This window comes from Chiloscyllium plagiosum, chromosome 22, assembly GCF_004010195.1.
Source record: "Chiloscyllium plagiosum isolate BGI_BamShark_2017 chromosome 22, ASM401019v2, whole genome shotgun sequence".
Taxonomy (NCBI): Eukaryota; Metazoa; Chordata; class Chondrichthyes; order Orectolobiformes; family Hemiscylliidae; genus Chiloscyllium; species Chiloscyllium plagiosum.
In genome coordinates, this window is record NC_057731.1 from 31,559,552 (window position 1) to 31,569,917 (window position 10,366).

At 35.7% G+C, this 10,366-nt stretch overlaps 1 protein-coding gene across 4 annotated transcripts in view; it reads left to right on the top strand.

Annotated features, from left to right (window-relative positions):
• plekha1b (pleckstrin homology domain containing, family A (phosphoinositide binding specific) member 1b) overlaps nt 1–8,632 on the top strand; it is an 83,876-nt gene extending 75,244 nt beyond the window's left edge. For 2 of the 4 annotated variants that reach the window (XM_043712675.1, XM_043712676.1), the window contains exon 13: nt 5,335–5,646. In XM_043712675.1, coding sequence (XP_043568610.1) covers nt 5,335–5,554 — 220 coding nt within the window. In that variant the 3' untranslated portion in view covers nt 5,555–5,646. Of the gene's footprint in view, nt 1–5,259 lie in introns of all 4 variants that reach the window. The other 2 variants (XM_043712677.1, XM_043712674.1) reach the window with 2 other exon arrangements.
• Nucleotides 8,633–10,366: the final 1,734 nt, after the last annotated feature.

The following is a 10,366-nucleotide window of genomic DNA, read 5'->3' on the forward strand; positions in this document are numbered from 1 at the left end:
AGGTACAATTAGCACGGGAGAGGGGAGTTGTTAAATGATAAAGTACAGAAAATAGCAAACCATTCTATAGTTTCCAAGTTAAACTTATAAAAGTGAGTAGCTCTTTTAAAAACTGATCCCCAATTGGTAGTTTAATTGTAAGTTCCTTCACAATATTTACATAAACACAAACAAAAAGTATAGTCCTTTTTTATTGGGACACCATAACCGTCAAGAAAAAGTTAGATATTCCTTCACCTGCAATCCTCCATGGTGTGTTGCCATTTTGATTAATTTGCATGAGAGTTCATATTTCCTCATTTTTATTTATGGCACAGCTGATCTTTTACCTTTGCAATAGCACATATATTAGCCCTATATTAATGCTTTGTTAACAATTCTTGTGACAAATTAATTACTGAACTTAAGTACTATTTGTATTCTTGTCCTTGCATGTTAAATATGTTCAGGGATGTATGAGATCATAGCGAGAGAACTGCGTTGCATGAGCATATTGTGTGATTGTTTGTGTGAAATGTTTTATCATCTTATACAAGATGGCATAAATTTGAATTTTACTTTGTGTAGAATTTTTAGGTTTGGTTAGATCTGCCTGTTTTATTATGCTGATTTCAGAGTGTGTTTTATTTTTACTTCAAAACTGCTTTTTTGAGTTTATTCATTTAATGTGCAAAATATTTGAGGTTTGTTTTTGTTTCTATTGGTCAGTTGTCTGACCTTCTTGCATGAGACGTCAGGATAGTGACAGGATGATTTAATAGTTAATATTTAACAGATCCTAAAACTATTTAATATGTACATGGTGATACATGCTGTGAAGATGCTTCATTGCAAATTGCCACTTTCACTAAATTCTTGCATGCTTTTGTGAATTGCTTGAAACAAATTTTTACAGAAACGAAAGTGCTTTATTAAAATATTATAAAACTAGACAAGAGCAAAGGCCTCTTTTTGCAGCCTAAAGGAAGGCCTACTAATATTCACTTTGTTCTTATTCAACTATGTCAAGTATTTTAAAAAGATTTTGTAATCTTTATTATTGATAATGTGTTTAATTTAGTGCAAATGTGGTAATTTAGATTGGTGTATCTTTCTAAATGTTGCTTCTGATATTTAAAACACAATTGATAGTTAAGTGTTTTTATAGCATAGTCTGCAAAGACAAGTTTTATTTAAAAAAAAGTTAACTGCTTAAGGTTTTCTTTGCTTCATCTAATCAACATATTAATTGGGTGAACTCTGGATGACTTGATGTTGTACTATTTTCGATTTTCCTTAGTCATGTATTAACTCGTCAGTCTATCTTAATTTTTAAAATACCTTCTTCTTTTGCTTGCTTTTTAAAATATTTGCATAGGATTTTATGCATTTTAGTAACTAATGATTTGCAAAAATTTTGAAATAAGAGATGTTTAACTGTATGTGAAATATGTGGTTGGCATATTTACATAAGTATATACTGATATATATTTTAGTGTAATTGTCATTACACGCAAGTATCTCATGAACTAAGTTTCTTTCCTGTGCGCCTTTTGGGACCAAAGTTTTCAGTTTTGTTAGTGCTTCCATGAACAGTAATCAGCAGTCAGTAATGGATCACAGATAACCGTTTCATCTGTGCCTGTCAACCTGGTATAATAACGTTTATCACAATTGCTTTAAATAGAGACAATTGAGCTAAATTCTTGTGAAATGCATACACCATTGATTTATAGAAAGTAACAACAAAGTAGGTTGATACTGTTTCAAATTTGTCATAAAATTTCAGTAAAATATTTTAAATGTTAGTCAAAATCTCAATGTGTATGTCCAAAAGAACGCTTTAATTACAGGAGATGTTTTGAATAATACAATGTTGTACTTGGAGAAGGCTGCGTTTTTTAAAAAAAAGACTCTGAATCTCAAGCAGAAGTGGCACATGAACTGGTAGTCTTTATCAGAATGAGTAAAGATGAAAATTAAAACTTTTGTTTTTAAAATCTAATTGTAAGTTTTAATTGCAGCAGTTTTAAAATGTACCCCAATTAGCAAGCAAGTTGCAGTCAAATGGTCTTAATTTTGTTTGTATCCTATCCAAATGAACTTTAGTGCTCCATGTATTGCTTTTGAATAGTTTACTTCAGCATTGTTCTGAGCCATGTGTGACAATAATATTAAGCATTCTTGTCTATGGTATATTATTTATCAGATTCATTCATGGTTGCTCACTTCTTGAGAATCCGGATGTAGATTTGCTTCATGAGCTGGAAGGTTCATTTACATTTATATGTTTAGGTTTCCTACCCATGGAAACCCAAACATATAAATGGAAAGCGGGAAACACAGCATTTCTTCATCCGTAGGCTCTCTGAAGATGTTAACTAGTATGGTGACAAAACATCTGAAAATGAACCTGCCAGCTCAGCGAGCAAACCTACATCCAGAACCTCAACCTGACCTACAAATCTTCTCAAAACTCGTTAACTTCATGAGATTGATTTATCAAGCATACTTTGGAACTTGGGTGTTGGACTGTTCTTTGAAACATGATCCCCTGATCCCCAGAGAATGCTTTTACAAGCTTAGATATTTTGGTGATTTGTATGTCCAGGAGTCATAAGAAGAGCTTTTGTTTCATTCTTGTTTACTAATTTTTATCATTTGCTTTCAAGTCCCTTTGTTTGAGAAGGTTGAATGTGACTTGACTCTGCTGCTAAGCAAATTGTTAAAGGTCCTGGACAGCGAATTCCCAATGACTAACTGAAGTAAATTACATGACAAAATTTCAGACTATGACTTCTTGTTAGTTGATTCTGACAATATTTAGTATGCAACTAATTCTACAGAAAAGACATTCCCAACTGAAAACCTCTCCCCAGACATGTTTCACTGTTTACTATCTACAAATTAGAGTTTTTGCAGGAGGTAGTTGAACATTACACTCAATTTTGTGTGATCACATCTCCATTTTGCTGAACTGTGATGTTGATTGATCATCCACTTCAATTAGCAGAGAATTCCTGAACTGAGGAAGCCTGCTTGTAACACATACCACCATCCCCCAGCATTGCAAGGAATCCAAGCGCACAGATCTCTCCAGATTGCTTGGATTGCCATGGGAAGCATCTTTGACCAGAAATTGTCTTTCCTCCTGCACTTATGCTTGGTAGATCTCCGAGAACACTGAAGCTTTTATCATTCTCTGAATCCTCTTTTTCAGTGCAAAATTTTAGAAACGAAGTCTGCTTGTTTGTTCTTTTGTTCGTTTTCACAATGAGTGATTTACTTTTGCTCAGCAAGACCTGGGCCTCCAAATCCTATTGTAACCAAGTCACCCATGCTTGTGGTCAGGTGGAACAGATCATCCAATTCTCTAAGCCTTGGCCTTTTCATTTTTAAGATGTATTAATTACTACCAATCAAACTCAATGACACAGAAAATGAACTGTTCGAAATGTCTTATGATTTGATGCTGGAAATTTCAACAACTTAAATTTTTAAAAACTTTTTCATTGTTTTATTTCCCCACTTTCTCCAAATTTCTCTCCTAGTTCCTGGTTTGCCATTGAATGTAGCCATTCTTCCTTCCCAGTCCTTGTATTATCAATTTCACAATCAATACTAATATGTGGTAAAAGTAAATGTTTTTCTTTCCACTAATATTGCAAATAAATTACTTTATTTAAAAACATGAAAGAATGAACTTGCACAGTCTAACTAGTTGATACATTTCTTGTCCTGTTGACTTGGGACCCAAATTCCCACTTTTACTTGACTTGCACCTGCAGCCACTTGCAGTTTAAAAATAAATTTTAAAAGAACAAAGCATACCTGGGTGAGTCTAAAAGTGAGCCCTGTTAGTTTCACTCTTGTGGTGAGTGGTGGCCTATTATTTTTGTGTGTCAATTCATTTTTTCCCCTCATCAGCTACAGAAGCCTGAATGACTTTTTTTTTTGAAGATTTAATCAAACAAACAGGCTGTGTTCTTATGTCCATTCGCAAGTCAATTTGTATGCAGTCAGAAGACAGTGTAGGACAATATAAAGTAGCTAGGAGAAAGTGAGGACTGCAGATGCTGGAGATCAGAGCCGAAAAATATGTTGCTGGAAAAGTGCAGCAGGTCAGGCAGCGTCCAAGGAGCAGGAGAATCGACGTTTCGGGCATAAGCCCTTTTTCAGGAATAAGGAGGGTGTGCCAAGCAGGCTCAGATAAAAGGTAGGGGGAAGGGGCATTGGGAATGCGATAGGTGGAAGGAGGTTAAGGTGAGGGTGATAGGCCGGAGAGGGCGTGGGGCGGAGAGGTCGCCTAGGAACCCTCCAACCACAAGGGATGTGCCTAGGAGCCCTCCAACCACAAGAGATGAATGTAGATTTCTCCAGCTTCCTCATTTCCCCTCCCCCTACCTTATCTCAGTCCCAACCCTCGGACTCAGCACCGCCTTCTTGACCTGCAATCTTCTTCCCGACCTCTCTGCCCCATCCCCTCTCAGGCCTATCACCCTCACCTTAACCTCCTTCCACTTATCACATTCCCAACGCCCCTCTCCCAAGTCCCTCCTCCCTACCTTTTATCTTAGCCTGCTTGGCACGCCCTCCTTATTCCTGAAGAAGGGCTTATGCCCGAAACGTCGATTCTCCTGCTCCTTGGATGCTGCCTGACCTGCGCTTTTCCAGCAATATAAAGGAGCTGTTTAAGTATGAGGAAATGTTAATGCATCAGATCTTTAAAATTTATTAATACATCCCTGTGTGGGATTGCATTCATAAGTACAAGCGTTCACAATTGGGGATGGGAGGGGCATCCTCCCCCTTCCCCCTCCCTCCTTCCTCCAAATTAAATTCAATGACATGCCTCTCCTTGGATACCTGGCAAACAAAATTTAAAAGTAATTATTAGTGATAATTAAAACAGTTAGTGTGACAAAATAAGCTACATGATGTGTATTTTTGATTTAGTTACATTTTACACATACTTTGAGAAACCTCTAAACCAGTTTGACAGGTCAGGTGAAAGGCGCGGATTGCATGATATTCCACTAATTTTACAAAATTAGTAACTCCTTTCAAAAACTTTGGGGATCTTGGCTTTCTACAGTCTATCAATAAGTTTATTTTGGCACATACAGCTTTGTGTACCATCTAGCTTATTCTTGCACTTATGTTACAGGCACTGGCCCTCTCTTGCTGGGCAAAATGCTTTGCTTCTCCTTTTTACAGCATATATGCTTAACGTCTTTGCTGATGCTTTGCTTTGTGGTTTTTTCTGCTTTTGTTTTACAGAGAGTAAAATCTGACTCTGAAATACTGACATGCCACTAATGACCTTGTGTGTCTGACCAACAATCCTCTTTACAGGAGCCTTCTGACAATTCCACAGCAGAATCCAGTACTGTCTCATCATCCTCAAAAACACCAGCCGCCTATAATCCCCTCATTGCCTCCGCCAGCCACAGTGCAGACCACAATCCCCAACATAACGAGGAGAAGCGAGGACTTCACAAGTCTTCTACCATGGCTCAGCCAGGGCAGCACAAGATCCCGATTGTCTCTACCCGAAAACCAGCTGCCAAAATGACAAAGGAAGATTCAGTCCTTCAAGGTAAAAATGGCATGCCAGAGAGTTTTCCTGCTCCACTGGATCTGGATGATGTCAGTCTTCCTGTCAGTGACATTTAAAAGTAGATGTTGAAGGTAAAAGTGCTGTCATCCAAATCGTTTGTTTGAGACCTCAAATGGGAGTAGATCAGTCAGGAAGAGGATTATCTTATTCTCTCATTCAAAACTTTGCTTCTAAATTCACCTCATTAGTCTGCATAGTGAAATGCATCTGCTGACCTCTCCAGCAGATTCCATGCTGTGGCATTTATGGATCTGGATCGATCTCGTATTCAGTTATCTGCCTACTCTATTTTTGTTTAAAAAAAAAACTTTGTTTGTGCCTAAAGAACAGTGTGGTGTACCGTTGTGGTTCCAAAGATATTGCACCTTGTCACTAAATGTACAGGTTAGTCTTTTATACTATAAGAAAAATGAGGGTTTTCCTTGTGAAAAGATTAGACTTTGCTTTGCTCAGCATTGACAGCTTCAGGTTGTACTGTGTATGATCCTTATCTTGTGGCCTGTATGCGTCTTAATGCACCAAAATCCCATACTGCTTAAAGTGCCTGTCTTTAATCTCTGGGTACAAGTTGTTTATGTATCAATATTTGATCTGTATTGTACAATGTTACATTTTTAATTTCTTGAGCTTTGGACCTTATGAATTCTCAGTTCCTGGAGGAAGTCGTAAATGTAATTGTTTTAATATAATTCAAGTTTAAACTATTAGAATATTATGGATCTTTTAGTGGTTTCCTGTGCAATATATATTTCACGAATTGTGAACTGCAGAAGTTACTGGAGGCTTTTGATACTGACACTGCATATAATTTAAACATGAAGTCTTGAGGTTTTTTAAGATACATAATTATGTACACAGGATAAATATGCAGATGCAGTATTCAATCTACCAAATATATTTCAGCTCATTTGTGCATAAGATTTCTTTCTCTCTCCCACCTCTCTCCCTCCCTCTCTCTCTCTTTTTCCCTCTGCCCCCCCCGCAACCATGAGAACATATAACTTAAACTGGTGAAAGCTTTGAAGTGAAACTTAAATAGTTGTAAAGTCTTGAAAGGACTCTTGGTCTGAATATGAATGTAGAGAAGACCATTATGCAAAAGTTGAGTCCATAACGAAATGCCATGTTATTTGCCAAAATGAAAAATATTGCATCTGCTTAATCCTATTTTATTAGTATGAATAGAAATCTAAAGTTTTCAGACTTACTAAACCTTTAGTATTTCTGCAGTTTGTACCTTATAGGATATACTTACTAAAAAAATTTGGCTTAAAATATTTATTTCACAAATACTGTATCCATATTCATACTTTTTAAAAATTGGCATTAATTTTCATTATTCTGTATAGAAAATTAGCTTTGTATAATTTTTCCTGAATTATCATCTGTTTCTTACCAGTCATTTTGTTTTTGTGCCTAATATTAATGAGCAGTCTGTTCAGGAATTAATTGACGTAATGTCCTTTTTTTTAAATAGCACAGCTGAATCCTTTGCATGATTCTCCAATGACTTATCCCAATGCACTTATGTAAAGATACTTTGTCAAGAATTTGGGGTCACCATTGTTGCGATGTGTTGAGGCTTGGGTGCTGAAATGTGGTGGTTTTATAATTTCCTTTTCATTACCACCGCTTCCTGTGAGGAGGGAGTGTCATGGATGCCAAGGCTGAGCTAAGAAATATTTTTTAGGAATCTAGCTTGGAACTTGCTGGGAAGGGGCAAACCCGGTGGAAGGTTGTGTAATTGTAACTTTAAAATGATAATTTGTGAGGGTACTTTTTAATGTTGCTCTTGAAAATATGACATTGTTGGACCTTATCCTGCAATGTTTCTTTCAATCAATCAAATAACTTTCTAGTGTATTTTGATAAATAATGGTAGATTTAATAATTTTAATACTATAAATTGGCCACAATTTAGTTACTATAGTTTTTAAACAAAGTATGTAATAGAATTAAATTGTTTAAAAGATTTGTCTAAAGAGAAATTGATAGTGGAGGATCTCTATACATTTAGATTTTACCGAGTTCAAAGAGTTGGCTTAATTGTTTTGATAACTGTGATGCTATGACACTTGAGGAAAAACAAAGTACTGACATGGATAGTTTCAAATGCAGCTTTATTTTGTCTTTTTTGTCTTGGTTTTTTATTCAAATATGCCTTTGTTTTGAGTTTGCTTGTCTAAGTTTGTTTTGCCAGAATAAAATGCATTTAATGTAAAGCTTTGGCTTGATTTATCAATCAGTGTAGTTTTGACTATACCTGTAAAAATTATTTTCTGTTAATCGTCAGTTGCAGATTGTGTTGCTGAATACAAGTCTCAACTGCTTATAACAGTTTTTGTCAGTTATCAAAGCTTGTAGCACAATTAGAATTTCACAGATGACATTTTTTTAAAACTGAGAACGGGTGTGCTTCTGACATTACCTATTGAATACACTAAAGTTGCTTTCTCCTGTGTTTTCACTGTGACGTTGAAAAAATTAGTAGCTTTAAACCCTACTTTTTTTTCCCACTAAAAGGATTAATTCAGTTGAAAAATATAGATGTGATTTCTTACCCAACTCTTTGTTTTTTCCCCCACGAGGAAACATTGTTTGACTAGAAATATTTGAAAAACCTGTGGGAAAACTTACCTGTCGCTCCTATAAAATCTTGATATATTTAGTTCAATATTTTATTTTTGTAACTGTAAATTTGCTAAGCTTATTGGCACAGGTACCGCTTCTGAAATTGCATGTGCTACTGCTGTTTATTGAAAATATTTGCAAATATATGGATTGGGTGAAAGTCTTGATTTTCATTTACACTATCGTGGTGGACGGTATTTAACTACTGGTGAACTGAAAATTTACAATTTGTTGAGTTGGAAAAATGTGTATTAGTCTGCTAACAGAAGCTTTTATTTATCTTTGCTCAACTTTTTATATAATTCTATAAAAATGTTTAAATTATTTTTGACGGTTATGTATGGCTTGTCCTGAATGATGTTTGTTCATCTAAGACAATAAAGAACCATGTGGTGATTTTTATATTGTTGTTGCCTTTCTCAACCAGATGTTTGAATGTGCTCCACCATTAAGCACTCTTAGTGCACATAAACTCTTCCTATTTCAAAGGCCTTTCCCATACTTGTTTCAATCAATTATTATTTGGGACATAAATTGCTAAAGAAGCAATATTTTCTATTATTGTATAAATCTGTACAAGAATTAAAAACCTTGAGTGTTCTGACAGCCTGTTTTCAGAATCAGAATGCTTGTGGAGTATTTAACTTTTTCCCCCTGAGGTTTTTGCCTTCTTCATAAGAGACAAATACGTGGCAAGCAAGTGACTGATTATTGGGCAGTTAAGTGAATGTTTGGGTGCATTCTCCAAGGAAGAAAGCAAGACACAGATTTAAAAAGCTTGTTTCATATTTGTCGATTAGATTTCAGATGGAGATATTTAGAAAGTTTCTTTGCAAAATCAACTTCCATTCGTTATTGTCTTGATTTGCAGAGTATTAAATCTTTAGCAGATGTGTCAGCCTTATGGTATTAGGACTCCACCTACAGGAAACTTCTCCGTCCTAAATTGATTGCTTGGGTTTTTTCTACGTTACCTAGAGAATGATGACCTTCACATAGTGATTGTTTCCAATCTTTAATGCAGGCCCTACAGCTTCAGTAAACTATTGCTTTAGGTCTAAATGAATTGGTGCAATCTTCTATGATTTCCTACGAAATCAGAATGAAGAGTAAGTAGTACCATCTATATACTGTATATTCTGTGCTACGCATGTGCTATTTGACAAATTTAGCTGTACTAGCCTTCAGTGTGGGGCAAATGCATATCATTTAGAAAATTTAAGACCTTGCAGTGTGCATGCACACTGTCAATCATTAAAGCACAATGGTAGGCTAAGAAGTTTAATTATAGAAATATTCAAGGAGTCTCTCAGTAAATGTGCATAACATTGCAAGTTATTTACTGTCTGCTTGGCATTGTCTACTGCAGTAAACCAAAGTTGACCCATGTTGCACAACAGCAGATTCCTACAAGCAGTGTGAACTTCTGAGGGTGTACAAATCTAATATAACAATGAATTTGCTGGCTTCTTGGTGGTTTTTAAACTATTTTTAGTCAATATGCAGGCACTTATTTTTGATAAATGGAGCCTGAGAATTCTATGCTCAATAAATTAGGATGAGTAAAACAGGATTTTAGAATCAACATTTAACAGAATTTCATTGCAAAACTAGTGTTAAACCATAGTAAGGAAACTGGATGTGTAAAATTGTATTAGTCTATTGTATCTGGTTGGTATGGACGAGTTGGACTGAACGGTTTGTTTCCATGCTATATGACTCTAACCTAAATTATTTTTATCATAAAGCACAATTAAAGTAGACTTCACAATATATGAATAATATCAGCTCACAGCCACCTTCTTGAGGACATCTAGGGATGGGAAATAAATGCTGGCTGACAGTGACACCCACATCCCACAAATGAACAAATATACATGTCCTAAGTGCCAGGTTTTGTAAGGGAGTATTACTTAAGACCCTGAAAGTAAATCTACATCTGTAGCAAATTTGTCTCTTAGGTTTTTAGTAGTTTTTAGTTTATTTCTGTAGTGAAGGTAATGGATTTCCAGGTATACATGAAATTTAAGCCAGGATAAGCTTGTAATCATGCAACCTTTTAGAGTAACTATGGCCATGACTTTGTGAACTCAGCAACATTAGGGCTACACGTGTCTAAATTTGAATGTTTGCCAG